The sequence below is a fragment of the Hippoglossus hippoglossus genome, chromosome 4, assembly GCF_009819705.1.
Source record: "Hippoglossus hippoglossus isolate fHipHip1 chromosome 4, fHipHip1.pri, whole genome shotgun sequence".
Classification (NCBI taxonomy): Eukaryota; Metazoa; Chordata; class Actinopteri; order Pleuronectiformes; family Pleuronectidae; genus Hippoglossus; species Hippoglossus hippoglossus.
The window spans coordinates 11,080,781-11,104,323 of record NC_047154.1 but is presented as its reverse complement, the minus strand read 5'-3'; the positions used below and the strand labels follow the sequence as shown (position 1 = coordinate 11,104,323).

Sequence of the window (23,543 nt, the reverse complement as noted above, 5' to 3'; positions counted from 1 at the left end):
TGAAGGACAGGGTGGTATCTTTTCCTGACGCCATGGCATTTGGTTCTGTCAACACTGGTTAGATATGAAGTGACTAAGTTTACTATCCTACTACTATACTGTCCTGTTGCCACAAAAACCTTAAAGTAGCAAATACCTTTTCAAGACAACTCTACGAAAGGAGTCATACTTAGGTTAATTTGACTAATTCTGTTTTATGTGACATAACTGAGAAAAGAAATGCCCCACAAAGGGCATTGTGTTTATTCCAAACTCAAAAGACCGAAAATCTGGCTAAATGTTACAACAAAGCACACGTTTCAAATTCCCCCCTTTCTCCCATTGAAGTGGTTCGTCTTGACTTTGAAAATACATCTCATGTTTCCCATAGTTTTTACGGTAAAAATGTGTGAAATGTTCCCAATGAAATGTAAACCTGGCATTAACCTGGACATGGTGCTCTTAGTGTGTCAGCCTGCTAATGTGATGTATGTCACAGGGCAGAGGGCTGTGTCATTACTCTGGGAAAGGGGTGGAGGGGGTTGTCTGTGAAGGAAAAAAAGAGCAGTCCTAACTCTCAGCACGGCCGTCTTGTTGAGATATCATGGACAAGCTGTGTTTTTGTTTAGAGTGAGGGGGAGGAGGGGGCGGCCATCTTTGTGTTTGTGTAATTATGTGTGTGCGTGTTTTTGTGTAGGAATATATTTTGGGGGATGTAGGGAGTTGTAGTGCACACATGCAGCTACAGACAAGGTATAGAGGAAGTATGTCCATTTCTAATCTGTGAGGGTTTAGGTCAAGAGGAAGAGCAAGTTTGTCTTTTCTTTGAAGATCTGACATCACTAATCTTCCATTTTGTTTGTCATCAGCACCGTGAGTATGTGCGAATAGAAGATTTTTAGAGAAGATTTTTACGGGTGATCTGATCACAAGTTGATAGCTCCAAAGCTCCAAGTACACACAAGGACACATTTGAGATCACATCACTCAGACCCCATTCAGAGGTGGTCAGGGACGCATATGACTACATTTTATTTTAGAAGTGTGAACCCCAATGTGTCCTGGGCCTCAGTGACGGACCACCTACTCAGCTGACGTCCTCTGCCGAACCAAAAACAGTTTTGCTCTACTCAGTGTTTCATGTGAAAACACATTCTATTGCCAGGTGTGAACTGACGGAGTCAGAGCTGTCCACTTGTGATCAGATCACCCGAGACATATGTTAATGCAAGGTTTGAACAGGGCCATTGATGTATTTATAATGTGCGTCAATCATTTTTAGATAACGCTCTAGGTATACAGCCCTGGGGGATAAGATATTTCTGGGTTTGGCTATAGATACCATACTACCACCAATTTTTTAACGATGAGCAAATACTGTCAGACCTGTTCTACACTTGAAGTTGATAAAGAAAATAATGTCATACCAAGTCTCAACGAATTGGAAACTGTAAAAACAAATATAGACACATGGAACAATGTTGTAGTGTTTATTCGGTTAAACGAATTCGCACTTGATGGTGCTCATGTCACTGTACATTTGTGAACAATGTGTGAGCTAGACTATGAATGTATTGTTAGACGTTGCTCGCCACATTTGAAGAGACAGCGGGTGACTCGCATCATACCAGGCACAAGTATCACAGATGTGACTGATCTGTGAAACTTCTGCCTGGCAGGACTCAAGATTCTCCCACTTTCCCATGTGCTCACAACCTAACATCTTCAAGCTGCTTTAGGGTGGAGTGGCCAATAATAAATAAAAGTTAGAAAGCGTGAGATGAGTATCAAGCAAGTTTTATCTGCACAGTTCTTTCTCCATTTCAGATTAAATAAGACTGACATAAGACAGATCCTGGATTCTGGTATGTTTTTACATGCTACAGATCTGCTTATTTATTAAATATCCATGTTGTTTTCTTTTGGCGGTTTTAGGAAAGAGGGTATGAGTTTGCCTGTGCGTGTTGGTTACAGTGTGCTGTATTTCTACTCTCCCATTATATGTTACCTGAGCCCCTCTAGGGAGGTGGGTTTAGAGGCCTGTGTAAGAGGCTGCAGGTCGCTCAGTTGCCCACAGTCCCCAGACAGTGTGTCTGCCATGTGCCACACACACACACACACACACACACACACACACACACACTACATGTGAGACAGGCTGAACAAAGTGGTACACACAGGAAGTTACCTAATGCTTTTCTGTTCAGTAACAAAGCAAAACCTCCAACCAAATACTGTCACATACAGAGAAGTGAAAGTGGGAGGGACAGAAAAAACAAAGGAATAGAAAGTGATGGAGGGAGCATTGTCTTCTTGAGATCTCTAGTGGACACATTGTGTAATATTGCTATTTCCTACCCACTGCTCAGCATGCAGTTGATTCACTGACAAAGAAGAGAAATCGAAAGAAATGAGTGATGACTAAGCAGAAGGAAAAACAGATGCACATGATTTGAAAATGTGGTCATAAGTCGGTAAAAGCGAAGTGTTTGTGCTTTTCTTTCAGTTGTATACCACACAGTTCTTTGTGAACAACTTTTATGTAGTTTATGGTATTACTTATCTGTTGGCAGGAATATTGTTCATCTGTTACTTTGCCCAAGTTCCTGGTGCTTTCTGCTTGTTGTTTTTAGTTTCTACCAGGCTTCAGTCAACAACTTCCAGATAACTCCACCTCACATCCTTCTGCTTTTGAACTTCTTCTTTGCCAAAACTGACCCCAGTTTAACCCTTAGACCAGCTTCCCTCTTTTCTCTGAGCAGGGTTTATGGGGCAACAGCGCAGGGTTCAGAGCAGTTTGTTCAGTAATGTCAAGGCCATGTCTTTCACTTTGCTCATGGGCAAAACCATGATGGAATCTGTCTTACTACCCGGCAAATCTGCCACAGTAATGTCAATCCACCAAGGAGGGAGTTGATTGGTTTATTTTACACCACGCCCAGAGTACTATGGGCAACCCTTTGGAACCATGCACCTCAGGCAGTGACCAACACACAACTTAAACTAGTAAAAGGGGATTTAGATTTGCCCTAAATGTGCTTATATTGTTAAAATTAAGCTCTTAGGGTTCGTGGTTCTATTCCTGTCTCATCTTAACAACATGAGACTGAAAATCCTTCCTGTTGAGCATCAGGCCCTGTACTGTCAATAGCATCAGATTTCTCTCTTGATAAAGGCATTACATGAAAATGAGTTGAGTCTAATAACCATTTACTACATGGTTTAATATTGTAAGCAACAAAACAACTAGTTTCACACAACTACACATTTTGCTAATACTGTGAAGTCTGTGAATTAGCAGTATTGTGTATTTGATAGTCTTTGTGTGTGCATTCAGCCTCAGCAGCACTTGTCTGATGCGGTGCCTTACATCTACGTGACTGAAACTCAATCTTTTGTTTTGATTGTTTGCTTCTGTCAAACACGCACTCATACACATATTTGTGTAACTCATCTTTCAACTTTATCATCTTGGATGATTACTTCTAAATGATTTGCACCATGACTTATATTTGTGTGTGTGTGTGTGTGTGTGTGTGTGTGTGTGTGTCCAGGTGTGCACCTGGCTTTCTGGGTGAGTACTGCCAACACAAGGACCCTTGTCAACCCGGATTCTGCCTGAATGGAGGGAACTGCTCAGTGTCCATGTTGGCTGGTGTACCTGTACCAGGCAGCGCCGCCTGCAGTTGCCCCCTGGGCTTCACTGGTCTGCACTGTCAAACTCCCCAGAACTCCACGTGTTACCCGAACAACCCCTGTGCCAACCAAGGTGTCTGCACCCTGCTGTCCCTCGACAAGTACAAGTGTGAGTGCGCCAGAGGATGGACAGGTGAGACACTGTTTCTTTGTCAGGAGTTTTCCACGGGATTGGTGAGGTCTGCCATCTGTCTCTCACCACAACAATGATGTATTTGTTTGCAATGTAGGAGGTTACTTTAATAAGCTAGAGCTCAGAAGCCTGCTATTGCTTCCACCGGGGATGATCCGTTTGTGGTTGTGCTTGTTTAGCTGTTAGCAGGATATCTTAAAAGTTGCTGACATGGCTAATAAAAACTTAAAGTTCCTTAATGTGCGAACTATATTTTTGGATTCTGACACATGTATTCGATAATTATCTATCAATTAGTTAAATATATTTTTTAGTGAATTCTGTTTTAGAGAAGGCCCAAAGTGTCCTATAGACAATTGTAGGCTTAATGTTTGTTGACAGTATCCTGGAAAAATAAAAAACAAAATTTGTGATAATTTGTGATGAGCACAGTTACACAACATCATGAAATGACATGAAGTCCTCTGCTTCGTCTTCATCCCCAGGACCAAGTTGTGAACATGAAGACAGCTGCCTGTCTAGTCCCTGTGCTAATGGTGGAAAGTGCAGCTCTCCATCTGCTGGAAGTTACACATGTACCTGTCCTCCTGGCTACACAGGTCCTCGCTGCCTTAATGACACAAATGAATGTGCCGCCACACCCTCTATATGCCAAAATGAAGGAGCCTGCGACAACACCCCTGGCTCCTATAAGTGAGTATCTAATTTGTAGTAACCCAATTGGGAAAGTGTCAAAATGTATTCAATTTGATCACTAATTTGAAACAGAAGTCCACTGTAAAGACTGAATGAAACGAAATGAAACTCTTGTCATTGCTGCAGGTGTGTCTGTGGCCCGGGGTTTACAGGCCGAAATTGTGAAAGCTCATACATCCCGTGCTCGCCGTCTCCTTGCTTAAATGGAGGCACCTGCCACCAGAACACTGAAACCAGCTACTCCTGCCACTGCCTTCCAGGTAGGAGGATTTAAATTGTGAAAGACTACTTTTCTGTTCATCTTTTTAATGCTCACTCTGAACATGAACCAGAAAAAAACTCAGGCTGTGTACAATGGACAATGTTGTAGCCTGGTGGAGACACAGAGGGAGTTTGTAGACATGTAAATGCAGCTTTGAGTTTCTGAATTGTTACATGATGTTTGTAGTGTAAACAGTCTGATCCTGCTGGTTGTGTTGTATTAAACACACTGCACTGCCAGTTTGCTACAGTTTCCTTGGAGACACAACAAACACCCACCCTGTTTATACACCACCAAAACATATACACACACCATATGATACTATACCAAAGAATATATATTGCTTGTCTTCCCAACGCACAATTGAACTAATGTTTCTTTAAACTTGTGCAAGGTTTCAATGGGAGTAACTGTGAGAACAACCTTGATGACTGCCCCAATCACCAGTGTGCCAATGGAGGAACCTGTATGGACGGAGTCAACACCTACAACTGTCAGTGCCCCCCTGAGTGGACTGGTAAGGGATTTGTGTGTATGATCATTTGTATATCTGTTCCTATAGCCATTATTATACTATGGTTGTTAATGTGGTACAGTTACTATCTCTTTGCCCAATAGTCCCCTAAAATTCAATCAAACTGCACATTATAAACTGCATTTATAGATGTCAATCTATATCAATCTTCATCTCCCAATTATACTTAGTTTCTTATATCAAGACCCATGAATTGTTCCCCGGGAACCCTGTGACAATGTAAAAAAACAATGCCCTATAAAGCAGTGTTACAGAACCTGAAAAAAAATCCGGTTTCTGCCCAGTAATCTGGATCTGCACCAAAATGTATTGGGTTCTTTCCTCATCCATACCACATCCTTCCACACAGGTTTCATGTTAATCTGTCTTGTGTTTTTTTTGTAATGGTGCTAACTAATAGACAAACAAAGGAGCAAACCCAGATGAAAACATAACCCATTTTCCAAACCCCATGTCAATAACAATGAAATCTTGTTTCTACTGTTACATCTTTACTTCTCTGAGTGCTGTTTGAGCAATCAGGTGGAGTAAATGTGTATGATCAGTGATAATAGCATCCATCCCTTCATGTGGTCTGTTTTTATGCTTCCGTGCCGGAGAGGGCAGTGGCCAGAGGCATTATGTTTTCAGGTTGATCTCAGTCCGTCCGACCTATTCTCATGAACGCGATATCTCAAGAACACCTTGAGGGAATTTCTTCAAATTTGATAGAAACATTCGCTTGGACTTAAGGATCAACTGATTCGATTTTTGTGCTCAAAGATCAAGGTCACGTTGACCTTATATGAATCTACAAAAAATGTTTTAGAAATATGTAGACGGGAAAGGCACTGGTTGGTGGTGACATACAACCGCAGTGCGGTGATTCTAGTCATATCATATTTCCTACCTCTCTTCTGATGTCTTTCTCTGTATCTCTGAGAATTGTTCTCTACACAAGGTGTGTCTCTGCTGACACACTTGTGTAGCATATTCAAGCTTTCCATTTACAAAACAAACATGCATGCATCAGCTTCCTTGGGCCTGTGTGAGTTTGTGTAATATTGATCCAACCAGGGGAAGCAAAGCCAACTTAAACTTGTTGTTTCCATGTGAGCAACAAACCATTTTTAAATAAAAATGGATTCAAAAGAAAATATGGAGCCATATTCGTAACAAGCTCCACGGAGCATTAACTTAATTTGTTCGATATTCTTTCCTCCACTCCATGTCGTTGCCTCTGCCCCTCCACAGGTCAGCACTGTACAGAAGATGTGGATGAGTGTCGTCTGCAGCCAAACACCTGCCAGAATGGAGGTACATGCAGCAACCTGATCGGTAGCTACGTCTGCGTGTGTGTTAATGGGTGGAGCGGCCCCGACTGCTCTGAAAACATTGATGACTGTGCTACAGCCTCATGCAGCCCGGGCTCCACGTGCATCGACCGCGTTGCCTCTTTCATCTGTGTCTGCCCTCATGGAAAGACAGGTGAGCCAGAAGTGAAACCACATGGAGACATTTTTATACCAAACCTGACGTGAACGTGATTCTCTGTTGTTGCTCAATACTTGTTTTTATAGTTTATCATTCAAAAAAGTGATTTTGTGGTTCTTACACTGACACTGTATATGTTCTTCGTTATCGATTACTTGCTGTTGATAGAGTTTTGAATAGCAGGCAGCTGCATTCAGTTGAGGAAGTCGAAGCATAACTAATGTTTTCCATAGTACTTTTGGTTAACTAATAGTTTTCTAATTCATCAAAAGCTTTATTCTTGAAGAGAATGCACATAGCATGATCCATGTAAATCCACTTCCACTAATTATAAACAGAATAGATGGTAACTTAGTGACCCATTCCTACTCTTGCTAGTCTACCTAGTAGCAAAGGCACATTGGAATAGTTTTTCTCTAAACTGCGAACAACCATGGAGATTCACTGGTGACATTTTTGTCTCAGCACAGATGGTTCTTTGCATTAGGATCCTTTTTTCAAATGGGTAAACTTATTTGTCATTATTGCTTAATAACACGTTATTCGTTCCAGGTTTGCTGTGCCATAGAGATGATGCCTGTATCAGTAACCCCTGTAGAGAAGGCTCTCAGTGTGACACCAACCCAATCAGTGGCATGTTCAACTGTAACTGTCCACCTGGTTATGTCGGCAGCACCTGCAACATTGACAGAGACGAATGCAGCATCGGTAAGAACAAAGGCTACCCTTCTTAAAACGTCTGTACATGCATATTATACATTTTATCTCTTCCGGTTTCAAACATTTTCTTCTTACCCCCTTAGGTACCAACCCTTGCGAGCATGGTGGTCTGTGTGTGAACACTGATGGCTCCTTCACCTGTAACTGTGCCAGGGGTTACGCCGGGCCGCGCTGTGAACAAGATGTTAATGAGTGTGCATCAAGCCCCTGCCAGAACGATGGCACTTGTCTGGATCGCATTGGGGACTACAGCTGCATCTGCATGCCTGGTACTTTTCTTGAGAAATAACGTATTACCTTACATTTTAACAAATTTTACAATCAGACTAGAAGCTCTCAGAAGACATAACTCAGCCACGACGGTGCACTCGTCAACGCTGGTGTTCATATAATTTTTTTATTTTATAAAATTATGTTTAGTTGCACTTATATATTGCACTTACATGTAGCACTTGTAGTTTGGCTTTTTTAAGACTAATTGCATGATTCTTGCTGTTCTGGGTTTGTACCCTTATTGTTAATTGCACTTATTGTACGTGGCTTTGGATAAAAGCGTCATCTAAAAGAATTGTAATGTAAAGTACTGAAATGTAATGCACGCATCTCAATTTGTTTCAATAATTTAATCAGTTTAATTTGCATCAAAATTTGGATGTTCCAGATCTGGATAAAGAAGTGCAGTAGCTAATGAGAAAATCAATTTCTCTCCTTTTGTGCAGGATTTGAGGGGACTCATTGTGAGATAGAGGTGGATGAGTGTCTCAGCTCCCCCTGTTTGAACCAGGGTAAATGTCTGGACCAGGTCAGCCGCTTTGTCTGCGAATGCCCTGCAGGTTGGTACACATGAGGCCATGCACTCTGCTTGATGTCTCAAAATGACAATGAATGTCGTCCTAACCGTTTCCAAATGTTCTTTAATGTATTTAATGTGTCTTTAATTTGTAGTTACTATGTTCATCATATTGTTCTGTGTTCGGTTTTTCAGGCTTCAGTGGTGAAATGTGCCAGATAGACATTGATGAGTGCTCCAGCACACCCTGTTTAAATGGGGCCAAGTGTATCGACCGACCCAACGGATATGACTGTGAATGTGCTGAAGGTAAAAGGGAATAACTTTATGTTTAAGTGAAGTGAAGTGACATGGTCTTTGTTCTGATTTGTTTAGCCAGCCCTTTGATTGCGCCATAGAAACAGGGACAATGTTAGAGTCCACCACATCAAACCCCAGTGTCTTATTTTACCCAGAAAACAATCTGAAATAGTCACATGATCCATGATGCAATAGTTTTGGTTATTAAGAAGAAATGTCCTTCCTCAGGCTTCACTGGCCTACTTTGTGAGGAGAACATCAATGACTGCGTACCAGAGCCATGCCACCATGGTGTGTGTAAAGACGGCATCGCCACCTTCTCCTGCGAGTGCTATCCTGGATACACGGGCTCCATCTGTAACATCCAGGTCCAAGAGTGCCACAGCAACCCTTGTCAGAACCGAGGACGCTGCATCGACCTGGTCAATGCCTACCAATGCAACTGCTCACCAGGAACTACAGGTGAGTACTTCATGTGTTAAAATGAGTGCCTGCATAGTGAGACTTGTCACATTTATTTTTATTCTTCAAAGAAAGTCTTGTTCGACATGTGGAACAGACATATTTGATGGAGATGTTTAGGGGCAGTATTATTCCCTGGGAAAAAGATACCTCGTGTAAACCCAGACTGTGATAACAAATCACTCTGAAACACCTGGTGTGGGTGCTGATGTGTTTGATGTAGACATGAATAAAATCATCATCATTAAGGCACTTTTCGTTATAATCAGCCTCACAAGTATGTATCTTCCACAGTCTAGTGTGAGCCACTTGCTCCTGAAAATGTGTGGGCTGCCATGTCGTCTGCACGGTTTGAGACAAAGCTCCACTCCGCTAGACATCTGGTTGCTATAGTAACCACACAGACTGAACAATCGACACAAAACTAGTTTTGAGTTGTAGTTCCTCTGACACTTTGTACCACAACTGTTTTTTTTCTCTGAAGTGTAAATTAGCTCGACAGAATTTTGTTTGAAATAATCTGTTTTAAATAATGTGTTTACCACATCGCATTAAAGAGCCCCGGATAGTTTTGTCATGTTGGAAGAACAGCTTAAATAAATGTTAAGACCCCCCCATCCCCCACACTTAGAGCTTCCTGTGTAGCTCTCAGTGTATTGTGAAGTGTAGAGTATTTCGACATGTGTGTTAGCCGTCACAAGTCTGGTTCGAGTGGTGCTACTCCACATTGCTCTGTGGATTAGTAAGTTCAGTACGTTGTGTCACCCTGAGGCCTGGTACCGGTGTCTGCACTGAGCTCACTTTACCAAAACTGGCGTCAGGTCACCCTGTCAGGTTTTTTTCACTTTCAGGTTTCATGCCCTCATTTCCCCTTCTTTTGAAGTGCCTCGTTCTCTCTCTCGTTTTCCAATTTTCTCTTTGTGTTGCCCAACATCTTTGTTTCTCTCTTGCTTTCCCTCTCTCTTGTTTCTCTTGTTCTTCTCTTGTCTTATGCATACTTGTAGTATTTCTCTGTTCTATCGGAGGCCTGTCTCCGTTTTTGTCAACATTTTCACTTCTTCATTAACTTTTATATATGGAGTACTACTACCCCCTGGTGGTTGAAATTTTTTTTAAAAACAGCTACTTGATATACTTCACCACGAGAACATGGTTGTTGTAGCTTTTAAATATCAGTTCACATTATATAGTCAGATAAAATGATAAATCAGATAACCTGACTATTCTTACACTATGTGAGGGACCACATGTAATTTCTCTCCTCAGGGATAAACTGTGAGATCAATGAAGATGACTGTGCCAGTAACCCCTGTGAGTACGGCGAGTGCCAGGACGGCATAAATGAGTACAAATGTGTTTGCGCCCCAGGATACACAGGTAAGTTTTTCTTAAAGATATACCTGTTTATGTTTCATAAACAAAATATTAAATCAATATTTGCTTTTAATACAACTTACTTCATTTACATTTCTCTGTAATAGGAGTTAAATGCGATGTGGAGATCAACGAGTGTATCTCAAACCCGTGTATGAGTGGGGGAACCTGCACGGACAAGGTCAACGGGTTCTACTGCCTGTGCCCGCCCACTACCCACGGCCCTCTGTGTCTCTCTGGGACAAATCACTGTGCTCCGCAGCCTTGTGTGCATGGGGAATGTATTGAACAGCAACATGGGTAAGTTTTATGTTTTGAATATCGTTCTGTGTTTATCAAATCCAACCGTTGGATGTGGACTAACATACAGATTTGTGTGGGCTAGTTTTATTGTATTATTTAACTACTATACTATATTTATTATAGTTTTATTTTAAAAGTGTTTTCCTTTACCCCTTCAGCTGCAGATTTTTTTCCAACTTGCTTTACAAATTTGCCCCTGCTCAACATTAGAACTGCATTATCACATAATAAGAATTAGCCTGACTTGAACTGCTGGAACTGATGCTGAAAATAGCCCAAGCATCTGGTGTTATTATTGCTTTATGGGTAATTTCCCATTTAAGCATATGCTTGCCTCTCCTTTGTGGAAAGGTACCGCTGTGAGTGTAAAGCTGGCTGGGTGGGACAGCACTGTGACCAGGAAAAGGACGAGTGCCAGCTTAGCCCATGCCAGAATGGTGGCACTTGTTTGGACCGACATAATGGCTACACTTGTCAATGCCAACCTGGATTCAGAGGTAAAAACAATCATGATAATTGTTGTAATTCAGCATAGCATTTTAAAGCTTTTAGTTCAGCAATCAATAGAGGGCACAAGGCTGTATTTTAACAAAGAATTCTTTGAATCACCCTTTTTCTTGTCATCAGGTGTAAACTGTGAGAAGAATGTTGATGAATGTGCATCTGGACCCTGTCTGAACCAAGGCTTTTGTATAGATGGAGTCAACAGTTACACCTGTCAATGTAGTGCACCATTCACGGGTTAGTGATACCACATTTCCACCATATTAACACCCACTTTCAGTCCAATAGCAGTCTTTGTAGCGGCCACCTGAATGTCATTTTAGCAAACATTTTCATTCACATATGTCTCTCTTTATCTAAAATGTGCACAATGTCAATATAGGTAAAAACTGTGAGGTGGAGCAGGCTCCCTGTGCCTCCCATCCATGTGAGCGAGGGGGAGTGTGTCATCCATCTGCAGACTACACCTCTTACACCTGCAGGTGCCCCGCGGGTTGGCAAGGTGCGTATGAAACTGCGAGTTGTGTGCCCAAGAGCAGTTGTATCACATTCTGTGTATTTGTATTTGATCCTGTACTGATATACATGTTTTTCAATTGTATAGGTCAGCGCTGCCGTGACGATGTGGATGAGTGCAAAAAGAATCCTTGCAAAAACGGTGGTCGCTGCATGAACAGTCAAGGCAGCTACACATGTAAATGTCAACCTGGATACAGCGGACACAACTGTCAGACAGACATTGATGACTGCTCTCCCAGTGAGTTTCACTTCAGCTTTTTCTGTCACCTTGTTCGTAGTCTGACTCACCAGATATAGGCTGCGGGTGTTACTTGTTCATCTCCCCTTCTGATTGTGGCTTTTACCTTTTTCAAAATCCCCTTCACATACTCTTTTACTCTTTTTCGTGATGTTTACTTTGCAGGGAATTAGCTACTGTAATTTGTACTGATCGCCTCCAAGTTCCAATATTCCCCTATAGCCGAATGGTAATGGGTGCAGACGGACTATAGTCCAGGGCAGACACAGCCCTGTGTGTATAGTTACTAATGGAACCTTGACTTCTTAGTTTATTATGCCCATATTTTTCAACACATATAATGTTTTTATAAAGTTGGAAACAGGAAATAACACCAGTAAAAAGCAGCATAGAAAGTCTACTGAATTATTGGGTTACACGTGGATACAAGTCTGTACACGATGTAAATATTTCAGACACATAGTCTTGTTAAAACAAGGGAAGTTGCTTTTTTACCCTTATAAGTTCAGCCAGATACCTGATGGATTTCTCATTGATACATTTATCTATAAAAAAATGTTTTCATAATATATTTATTATTCAGTAGCTGCTACTTAAATAAACTTTTTGATCATAGAAATCCTCCTCCCCTCTCCTCTCTACAGACCCATGCCTGAATGGAGGCTCTTGTTTGGACGATGTTGGGAGTTTCTCTTGTGACTGCCGCGCTGGTTTTGAAGGGGAGCGCTGTGAAACTGAGGTAGATGAGTGTGCCAGTCAGCCCTGCAGGAACAGTGCTGTCTGCCGGGACTACGTCAACAGCTTTGTGTGTGAGTGCCGACCGGGCTTTGATGGAATCCTGTGTGAACACAACATCCTTGAATGCACTGAGAGGTGAGAGGATTATTCGTTGCTTGATCTGGAAAACTTGCTTTTTTTGGCTGCGTTTAATTTTAGTTTTCTTAATGTTTTCCTCATCGATGAATTGTACTGTATCGCAATTTCCTGATGGAATGTAAACATATTTATGCCTAAATTATCTAGTTTGGGTAAACGAGTGTTAATTAAAGCCTGTAGATTAATTAAATTATTTTTGTTTAATAATAATTCTTTCCTTGTTGATTTTATACTGTATTTGCCCTATCTCTTTATTCATTCATCAATCCCTACTTTTTTTCTCCTTCCTTTCAGCTCCTGCCTGAACAATGGGATTTGCATTGATGACATCAACACCTTCTCTTGCCGTTGCCGTCCTGGTTTTTACGGAACGTTCTGTGAGTATGAGCAGAATGAGTGCGACTCTCAGCCCTGTAAGAATGGAGGAACCTGCGCCGACGGCCTGGGCACGTATCGCTGCACCTGCCCCATGGGATACAATGGACAGAACTGCCAGGTGATTTGTCTTTGTATCATTGCAAGTGTACAGATGTTGTATGGTGTACAGATCGTAAAGCCCTTTTTAGGCAAATTGGTAATTTGGGGTCTTTTACAACCAACTATAATAATTTTCTTCTTTACCTTCTTTGCGTACAGAACCTTGTAAACCTGTGCAACCAGGTGCACTGTCACAATGATGGTGTCTGCTCTCAGACAACATCCTCCTGGACTTGCCACTGTCCAGTGAGATGGACAGGACTTTACTGTGATGTTCCCAACCTTTCCTGCCAGGACTTTGCTGCCACAAAAGGTTTGGAGCTACTTCTTGTTGAGTTTGTTATCAGAATAAAAAAAGAACACAATATTCAAAAGTGGGACTGAGATGACCTGTAATCACATACAAGTTGATTGTGAATTCTTGTAAAATAGAAACAAAGTCAAGAGATAAGTCTCAGTGTTGCTATACAAATATTTTTGACAGAAGTTTAAACAAGACAGTGATAATACACACACGTTCACAGTATTCACCATTTCCATGTCCTTCTCCAAACGTCTGCAGGTGTGGAAGTGGAGAATGTGTGTAAGAACGCTGGTCGGTGTATAAATGTGGGTAATTCCCACCAGTGTCACTGTCAGCTGGGATACATGGGCAGCTACTGTGAAGAGATGGTGGATGAGTGCCGGTCAAACCCTTGTCGGAACGGAGCTACATGCAAAGACTATCAGAGCACATACGAGTGTATTGTAAGTAAAATTCTCAACTATTTTTATATGATGGTTTTGTACTTTACTTTAAATGTTATGTTGAAACCAAGCTAGCCACGATATTCCTAAAACACACATTGAGCTATCGTCTCTGTTGATTCATTGCTACAGTGTAAACCAGGCTACCAGGGGGTGAACTGTGAGTATGATGTGGATGAATGTCACTCTAAACCCTGCCTGCATGGAGGGACCTGTATCAACCTCATAAACCTCTTCACCTGTGCCTGTCCACCTGGAACACACGGTAAGACTACATATAGCATATCCACATAAATACACACACACACACACACACACACACACACACACACACACACACACACACACACACACACACACACACACACACACACACACACACACACACACACACACACACACACACACACACACACACACACACACACACACACACACACACACACACACACAAGTTTGAAATGTAATGGAGGATAAAGGTCAAAAACCTTGTGGAGCAAATGACAAACATTGTTAATTTGACTGATTTCGTATTTTAAAATGATTGACTGGTGATATAATTAGCTGAAAGCATCTAAAACGTGACTTGATGTATCTTTCTGTTTTCTGCTCTGCAGGGCTCCAGTGTGAAGTGAATGTGGATGACTGCGCACCCAAGCCTGGCTCCTGGGAGCCTCGCTGTCGGAACGGAGGACAGTGTGTGGACGGTATCGGCCGTTACACGTGCTCCTGCCCTCCAGGATTCGTTGGAGAACACTGTGAGGGAGATCTCAATGAATGCCTGTCTGGGCCCTGCCACGCCCCCGGCAGCCTCGACTGCGTGCAGCTGGTCAACAATTACCAGTGTCGCTGTCGCCATGGATACACGGGTACATTTATATTTAGCTGCTCAAAGGGACATAACATCACCAGGATCACTATATCAAGTCATTTTTCTGTTACAAAATCAGAAAGGCGTTAGTGTTTTTATGTACAAAGTTTCATGTATGTAAATGTCTTGATTAATTCTGCAAAGTATTTCAGTTTTCTATTTTACTTTATCTTTTTCCTGACTTTCGTCTCTCAAGGTCGTCATTGTGAGTCCATGGTGGATCTGTGTCTATCTAGGCCATGTCACAACGGTGGCTTCTGCTCCATGAACATGAGCTCAGTCCATGGCTACATCTGCTCCTGTGCTTCTGTAAGATTCTCTGTCCTTTTCTAACATTATAGGATATCACTGTTTCAAACAGTTATTTTACAGTCACAAACGAGCTTTACAGTCATTGTGTTTCCATGCACTCTAGTAATTTGATCAGTGTAATGCAGTACTCTCCTTATTGCATGTGTGATGTAATGCATTTATTTGAGGTTGTTGTCTTGTATTGGTTAACAGCGCTGTGCTCATCAGTCTTTCAAATAACCATTGGCATGCCACGTATTTGCATGTTTTGTTCTCTGTTTTGATTTTTGCTCTTTATTCTGTAATCTTCCATTTTCCAGTTATATTCTTGTGTCTTGATTGGCCACCACACATTCCTCCAATACTACTATCACACAGTCAACGTAAACTTTGGTTAATAAGAAATAAAGAAATAAATATAATTTAGAATTGTATTGATAAAGAAGTTTGATAAGGAAAGTTTTACATTCTTTAAAAATCAAGAATACAAACAAGGTTTCTGATGTTTAATTATTACTTAAATCTTAGAGGATCATTTATTTCTTTGTCAGATTACAGTAGAGTGACACCATAGGCTTATAAAAGACAGCTGGATACTATTACTTCTGTGTTTTCCTTTCTTTTGTTCTTATTGTGGAACATAGATATATCACTAAAAGCTTGTTTTTCTCTGCACTAACATCTCGCTCCCTCTGTTATTCTCTTGCTTGCTTCAGAGGGCCACACCATGGCTCAGGTATAGTAGACAAGCAGCAAATGTGCAGGAGAACCTAGATGTACATTAGAAATATGTGTAGCCAAGCTTAACTTTTAAAATAACTCTATTGCTATCACACTTTAACGACATGTTTTGTTTTGTAGGGCTTTGCTGGGTTCAATTGCGAAATAGAAAGAGAAGGCCACTGTGCAAAGCTACATTGTCAGAACGGTGGACGCTGTGTGGAGTCACCAGTTGGCCACGTGTACTGCCAATGCCAGTCGGGATTCACTGGGACACATTGTGAGAATGAACAGAGGTGTCAGTGGTTCTGCCAAAATGGAGGATCCTGCGTCAAGGACCCGTCCAACCCAAACCAGTACAGCTGTCGTTGTCCCATGTACTTCTCCGGACGAATCTGCGAAAACAAACTCCCCGTACTACCCACTCAGACCTGCCCCTATGCGCAATGTGAGATGCAGTCAAGGGACAGAGTGTGCGATGATCAGTGTAACAACCACGAGTGCCATTGGGACGGAGGGGACTGCTCGCTCAACTGGCAACAGCCTTGGGTGAATTGCACTGCCAGTGTCCCCTGCTGGGATCTCTTCAAGAATGGACATTGTAATAAGGAGTGCGACAACGCCGGATGTCTCTTTGACAGCTTTGAGTGCCAGGAGACTGCGCCGAGCCCCTGCAAGTATGTGACCCTTTTATATCTAAAGTCATAAATGTTTTGAGGCCACATCACCGAACATCTGTCCTTCTTGTTCTGTGTACACAGGTATGACAAGTACTGCGCAGACCACTACCATGATGGCATCTGTGACAAGAGCTGCTCCACAGAGGCTTGTGGCTGGGACGGCCTGGACTGTTCCACTGACACTCCACCCAAATCAGCAGTTGGCTCGCTGATCATCGTGGTCCGGCTGCAACCCAAGGAACTGCTTGGAGACCTGAATGGTTTCTTGCGTTCCCTGGGAGCCCTGTTGCACACCAACCTGCACGTGAAGCTAGATACAAACAATCAGCCAATGGTGTATCCATATTTCAGGGAACAGGAGGAGCAGGAACGATACATACAGAGGAGCAGAAGCAAACGAGAGCTAGAGAGAGAGGTTATTGGGTAAGGATTGTTCCTGATGGCACCGTCAGATAGTTAGTCCTGTTTCTTGGACTCGTATATACGTAATACTTAATCACCAATTGACTGTGTGGCATTAACTGTCTTTGTATTTCCACATCTGTTTGTGCAGCTCGGAGGTGCACCTGCAAATTGACAACCGTAAATGTGCCGAGAGTTCAGTCGACTGTTTCTCCAACACAGATGAGGCTGCGGCCTTCATCGCTGCAGCACACATCAAGGCTGAACTGCCTTACCCATTAGTGTCTGTTGGCAGTTATGGTAAGCAGTTAATTAAATTCAACCTTTAAATTTAAACTTTACTTCCATTACCCATTTGGCAAAAACCTAAATCAAAAGAAGACACAACATCTGGTGTGTGCTAACCAGTGTTTGTATCTTCCAGATGACCCGATGCCTATTGTGAAGCCGCTTCTCATGTACATGATTGGAGTGGCGGTGGTTATTATTCTGCTCATTCTGGTGCTGGGGATGCTCGCAGCCAAGAGGAAGCATAAAAATGGTGTTCTGTGGCTGCCAGATGGCTTCTTGGCCACTAAAAATGACAAGAGAAGAGAACCTGTTGGACAAGATGACTTTGACCTGAAGTAAGTGGGTGCACAGACAGTTTGTTTTAAAGAGTATCATGCCCACATTCAGGTTCATAATTTGAATTTGTTATGTTCACATGCTCTAATGTTCAGAAAACACATCACTTCCTCATACTGTCCATTGCTGCAGCTCCTCTTTTCAGTCTCTGTCTGAAACACTTGGTTTAGCTCCTGTCTCTTTAAGGCCCCCTCCTGATAAAGCCCAGTCTGTTCTGATTGGCAGGCTGGTCCTGTCTATTGTGAGTGGTCAACTGCTACCAGTGTGTGAGGAAGTGTCAGCCTCCACTCCCACTTCACCTGGTTTTGTTAGGGAGCATGGCAGACTAGTTGCTAGACATGCATTATGCAAATACAGGGAATTGTATATCTATATAACATTAGAAGAAAAGGGGGAAACTTACAAAGCACAATATGTCTCCTTTAAACAAGCTAAATGATACCAACAGCTAAGTGAGACTTCATACCAGAGTAAAATGTTGGGTGTCTCAGGTGATACGGGTACCATTCCTAATGTAAAGATTATTTTTTGTGTATAGATACTCTGGTTGTACTGATCAGCTCCCACTGAACAATACTGGTGTTAGACGGAGTTATGAAACAGAGAACAGCTGGAATAATGTAAGAAACAATTAGAGCATTACTGAAATAGTTTTCTGTCATATCAGGAATTTCAAGACCCAGGATGGAGCCCTGATTGATGGAGGTCAGAGTCAAAGATGGATGGATGAAGATGTCCCCTCCAAGAAACCAAGAGTAAGTGAAGTGAGAAAGAAAACGAATAGTCCAAATAAAGCTGATGGATTGGAGCAGTTAAAATTGAAGTTGGGTGAAACAAATGTTTAAAATATAAGTAAGTGTTTTTGGTTGTTGGGAATTTAGTTTCAAGTTCTGTTGCTTCTTTATAGACTGAAGATAAGCCTTTGCTGCCCATCAATATGGATGGTGGAATTGACCAAAGGGAGTGGACCCTGCAGCACCGCAAGGCTGCTGATATTATGCTCACTCCCCCACAGGCCGACTTGGATGCTGACTGTCTGGATGTTAATGTCAAGGGACCTGGTGAGAAAACTTAACCTCAAAACTTTTGAGACGTGACTCATTTTCAGTCGTTTCTCTTTATAATAAATAACTCCTCTGTCAGATGGCTTCACTCCGCTGATGTTGGCATCGCTGCGGAACGGCGGAGGCCCAGACTGCAGCCTGCAGGGAGACGAGGATGAGGAGAGTGGAGGAGATGAACCAGGGCCGAGCGTCATTTCAGACCTGATCTCTCAGGGTGCTTCCCTAATGGCCCAGACCGACCGCACTGGAGAAACGGCCCTTCACCTGGCTGCTCGCTACGCCAGAGCTGATGCTGCCAAGAGACTGCTGGACGCTGGAGCAGACCCCAACGGCCATGACAACATGGGCAGAACTCCATTGCATGCTGCTGTGGCAGCTGATGCCCAGGGAGTCTTCCAGGTGAGATGACTGTCTGAGCTTGAATTTGATTTATAAACTGATGACTAACTCTGACAGCCGCTTCACTAAAGACTTTCATCATTATTCATCATCTCTGTTGTGTCTGTATCTTTGTCGTCTCCTAGATTCTGATCCGTAATCGTGCAACAGAACTAGATTCCAGGATGAATGACGGCACAACTCCCCTGGTCCTGGCAGCCAGGCTCGCTGTGGAGGGCATGGTGGAGGAGCTGATCCACTGCCACGCTGACATTAACGCTGTCGACGACCACGGTCAGGAACCGTAAATTGTTTAGTGAAATGTCCTTGTGTTGTACTGGATGTCTGGTCAGCAATACAGCTTGTACTGAATTCAACCTGTGGTATCAGCAAGATTAACCTGCTTGTTAAGCAGGAGAAGTATCCAAGTCTGACTGTAAATTTAAGTTTAGTTGAATAGCAATTTTTTATAAAGTTCTTGACCACTACATTTTTTATTATTTCACTCTGGTTAACATGGATGTGCTTCTTTGTTTTTTCTCACTTCTTTCAGGCAAATCTGCTCTGCACTGGGCAGCTGCAGTTAATAACGTGGAGGCCACTCTCGTGCTTTTGAAGAACGGAGCAAACCGTGACATGCAAGACAATAAGGTCTGTTCTTCTGTTTTCATTCATCTTCTTTTTCAGACCTTATTCTCATTTTGTTTTAAAGTTACCTCACTGGAAAAGTGCTAAAATAAAATCTATAGCAGTATAAGTATTATATAAATGGTGCATCAGGAAGTAAGTATTAACCAAAAAGACTTTCATACACAGATTTATTTCCTTTTGCTTAAATGTAAAGTTTTAAGTGAAACCCCAAACAAAATTCAGCTTTTTGTGTATCGTGTCTGTTTATTACTCAACACTCACTTCACACAGGATTGACTGTCACTTAAACATCATGTCATTAACCAGTTGTCCTGTTGTTAAAGTTAAACTGCAGACCTAAGTCTTGAAGGTTGTATTGGAGAAAAAGTAATCGTATAACTAATCAGAAAGATGATTAACTGAATAAGGGGCCAATTACTAAAATCTCTGTAAGCACAGTAAATTCAAATGAATTCATTTGTTTGCCGTGCACAATGAGAGAAGAAAGTGATCTGATATGAATGAGAGATCGTGCTGTTCGCAAGATGAAGTTGACACTTGACATGGAGACTGGAGGTGACTGAGGAGGGTCTCAGTGAAATACTGAAACGACAGCTGACAGCGACAGAGAGGAGAACAGATTTAAATCCTGACAGCAACAACATGATTGGCTGATTAAGATCTGATTGGATTACTGCAAACACCAAACAGTCAGCTGATTAGAAGAGGTGGAGAGGGAGGAAGATGATTGGGAATGAAGACAGAGAAAGTCTTCATGTTTGCACTAACACTGAGGCTCCTTTCTACTTTATTACTGCACATCATTGAATAGACTGAATGTACTGAACTGCTTACCTACATGTTGACATTGAATTTCTACTCTATGACATGTGTTGATACACGTATTATGTATATTATACATGTATTAATCCATTTGTGTTTCCTACAGGAGGAGACCCCACTCTTCCTGGCAGCCAGAGAAGGCAGCTTCGAGGCAGCTCAGGTTCTTCTCGACCACTATTCCAACCGTGACATCACCGATCACCTGGATCGTCTGCCCCGTGACACTGCCCAAGAACGGATGCATCATGACATCGTTCGCCTGCTGGACCAGTACAATCTGGTTCACAGTCCACACAACGGGCCGAACCACATGGGTGGAGGAGGAAACTCTGTTATGTGTGGTGCCAATGGAGCGGGCTTCATCGGCATGAGGCCTGGGCCACAGGGAAAGAAGAGCAGGAGGGGCGGGGGCGGAGCGAAGGTGGGAGGTGTTGGCGGGGTAGCTAAGGACCTGAAAGACATGAAGGCGAAGAGAAGGAAGAAGCCTGCGGGAGGCGAGGGGCCGGGTGTGGCTGCGGGAGGAGGAAGTGGGGGAGGTACAGCGGGAGGAGGGAGTGCGAATGGCGTCAAAGCAGCAGGAGGACTTCCAGAGAGCTCTGTCACCATGTCACCTGTCGACTCACTGGAATCGCCACACTCATACACAGGCGACGTGTCCGGCGCCGTCTCCTCAACAGCAAACTCTCCTCCCCTCCTGAGCAGCCCCACATCCAGACCGATGCTGCCCCCCGTCAGCCACATGCTGGGGCAGCAGCAGGGCTGGGTGGGCATGGCCAAGCACGGCTACAGCGGCCACATGTTTGGCCTCGTACCGCACCAGATGGGGGGATCTCACCCAGGCATGGGCCAACACCACGGTCAGGGTGCGATGCTGACGCCCATGAATGTCACCATGAGCAGAGAGCAGCTGCCGCCGATTGTCACCTTCCAGATGATGGCTCCCGGAGGAGGCCAGGCGATGATGAAGCAGCCTCAGCCAGGGCAGGTACAAGTCACACAATCCCAGGTGCAGAACCAGAGTCAGGCTCGCCCCCAGCAGACATCAGGCCACCTCCACTGCAGCCAGGGAATGATGTACCAGATGCCTGAGCAGATGAGCATGACGCACGGGCTCTCCCACACCCTGCAGCATCCACACAACGTCGGCCACGGAGGGATCGAGGGCCAGCCTCGACCACTGCCCTCCTATCCGCCCATGCAGAGCCCTGTGGATAAATACCCCACGCCCCCCTCCCAGCACAGCTACGCCACCGCCGGTTCCGAGGGTACCACTCCCGGCCACTCTGCCCACCCGCCCAGCGAGCACCCATATCTCACCCCTTCACCGGAGTCCCCAGACCCTTGGTCGTCCTCTTCGCCGCACTCCAACTCAGACTGGTCTGACGTCACCACCAGCCCCACCCCTCTGGGGAACCCCCACCACGCACTGCCGTCATCCCGCCACACACACATTCCAGAGCAGGTGCAGCCGCAGCCGCAGTCGCAGCAGATGCAGCAGGCCTCTCAACAGCCTCAGCTCGGAAACATGCAGGTGTTTGCGTAGGCCAGCCGAGAGGAAAGCACAAATAGACGGACTTTAGGGTTCTCTGTAGTTTGAGTAACAACACGTAATAATTCATCCAGTGCTTTTCTCACCTCTCTTGTTAGTTCTCCTTGTATGTTCTTGATTTTTATTATCGGTCACCTCCCCCTTTATTGTGTTCTTCTCCTCTTTGCACTTAAGAAAGCTGTGTGTATAGTTTCTAAAACGTCGAGTATTATCAGCTAGATATCAAACTTTCTCAACACCAAAAATTGTGGAGTCGATCATGAGCTAAAATCAGTTTTTCTGTGTAGTTACTTCAACCCTCTGCTATCTGAGTCCGGACTTTTCTTTTTGGGCCTTGGCACCAAACACAAACGTTTTATCGAGGGATCATCGCGGAACTGATGACCGCTGATCAGCTGGAGTTTCATAAGAGAAACAGACTGTTGAGATGGACTGCAGACGTTCTGCATCGACATTGGAGGACATTGTTATTTCTTCCTGCTATGTGCTATCTTTATGTTGTTTAATGTGATGAGCCTGCCGATACTAACTCCTAGTTGAAACCATTCACTCTACTTTTTTTAATACGATGGGTCACATTAAGTTAAGCTTTTATTCTCAAAGCGAAACTAACTGGTTTTTTGCCTTAATTGTTTTATATTCATGCATTTTTTTTTACTGTGCTAAAGGGCAACTTTTATAAAAGACTGTTGCCTGCTAAGAAAGACGAACACCGAGGAAATGACACAGTAGAAAGACCTGCACAGAGGCATCTTTTTACTACATAACAGGCAATGTATTATATATATTGAAGACAGTTACTGTTACAGAAATACAGAAAGAGTTGATTTTAAAACAAAATCAGGATTTGTCACAGATGGTGCCACTATAGGCTTGAGAGACATACAAACAGATTTGCTCCGTCACACTCTCTGGTACTGTTGTGCCACCAGGTTTAGTTTGTTGTATGATGAAATGTACATAGACTTTTTTCTTGTGTTTTATTTTTTTTTTACATGAATACTGTTCGCACTTCTTCAATGATTCTGAATGTTACAGAGGTGCATGTTTCTAACTTTAAACTCCCTCTTTTCTAAATAGTTTCTCTTTCAAAATCATTTAACCAGTTTTGCCTTTTGCTTAACTACAATCAGTGTAACTCTGCACCTTCTTAAATTCTCATGATTCATAAACCAAGTCTGGGGGTGAGTACAGTTTAATAATGGGGTTTTTTTTATCTTTCTTCTTAAAGTAGATGTTGAGCATAGCTTTGTGTGACTGCTCTGTGAACACGGACAATCATTCACTGTTTTACCTTTGAGACTTAAACAAAGAACATCAGTGTCTCTAAGACCAAATTTTGTTTGATTCAGCCAAAAATGTACATCGAGTCCAAATTCCTGTTAATAATAATAATGATCTATA

The 23,543-nt window shown here is 43.0% G+C and overlaps 1 protein-coding gene across 3 annotated transcripts in view; it reads left to right on the top strand.

Annotated features, from left to right (window-relative positions):
• Nucleotides 1-22,667, top strand: part of notch2 (notch receptor 2) — a 45,130-nt gene extending 22,463 nt beyond the window's left edge. Inside the window, exons 3-35 of one of the 3 annotated variants that reach the window (XM_034582695.1) lie at nt 3,534-3,808; nt 4,294-4,501; nt 4,631-4,764; nt 5,161-5,283; nt 6,535-6,768; nt 7,327-7,482; nt 7,578-7,763; nt 8,214-8,327; nt 8,480-8,593; nt 8,813-9,046; nt 10,313-10,423; nt 10,528-10,720; nt 11,075-11,220; nt 11,351-11,464; nt 11,610-11,729; nt 11,832-11,984; nt 12,629-12,857; nt 13,155-13,356; nt 13,497-13,650; nt 13,900-14,084; nt 14,217-14,349; nt 14,702-14,953; nt 15,152-15,264; nt 16,108-16,643; nt 16,728-17,069; nt 17,200-17,342; nt 17,473-17,674; nt 18,343-18,430; nt 18,583-18,736; nt 18,819-19,138; nt 19,264-19,411; nt 19,671-19,768; nt 20,697-22,667. In XM_034582695.1, coding sequence (XP_034438586.1) covers nt 3,534-3,808; nt 4,294-4,501; nt 4,631-4,764; nt 5,161-5,283; nt 6,535-6,768; nt 7,327-7,482; nt 7,578-7,763; nt 8,214-8,327; nt 8,480-8,593; nt 8,813-9,046; nt 10,313-10,423; nt 10,528-10,720; nt 11,075-11,220; nt 11,351-11,464; nt 11,610-11,729; nt 11,832-11,984; nt 12,629-12,857; nt 13,155-13,356; nt 13,497-13,650; nt 13,900-14,084; nt 14,217-14,349; nt 14,702-14,953; nt 15,152-15,264; nt 16,108-16,643; nt 16,728-17,069; nt 17,200-17,342; nt 17,473-17,674; nt 18,343-18,430; nt 18,583-18,736; nt 18,819-19,138; nt 19,264-19,411; nt 19,671-19,768; nt 20,697-22,133 — 7,351 coding nt within the window. In that variant the 3' untranslated portion in view covers nt 22,134-22,667. Of the gene's footprint in view, nt 1-3,533; nt 3,809-4,293; nt 4,502-4,630; nt 4,765-5,160; nt 5,284-6,534; nt 6,769-7,326; nt 7,483-7,577; nt 7,764-8,213; nt 8,328-8,479; nt 8,594-8,812; nt 9,047-10,312; nt 10,424-10,527; nt 10,721-11,074; nt 11,221-11,350; nt 11,465-11,609; nt 11,730-11,831; nt 11,985-12,628; nt 12,858-13,154; nt 13,357-13,496; nt 13,651-13,899; nt 14,085-14,216; nt 14,350-14,701; nt 14,954-15,151; nt 15,265-16,107; nt 16,644-16,727; nt 17,070-17,199; nt 17,355-17,465; nt 17,675-18,342; nt 18,431-18,582; nt 18,737-18,818; nt 19,139-19,263; nt 19,412-19,670; nt 19,769-20,696 lie in introns of those variants that run through there. The other 2 variants (XM_034582698.1, XM_034582697.1) reach the window with 2 other exon arrangements.
• Nucleotides 22,668-23,543: the final 876 nt, after the last annotated feature.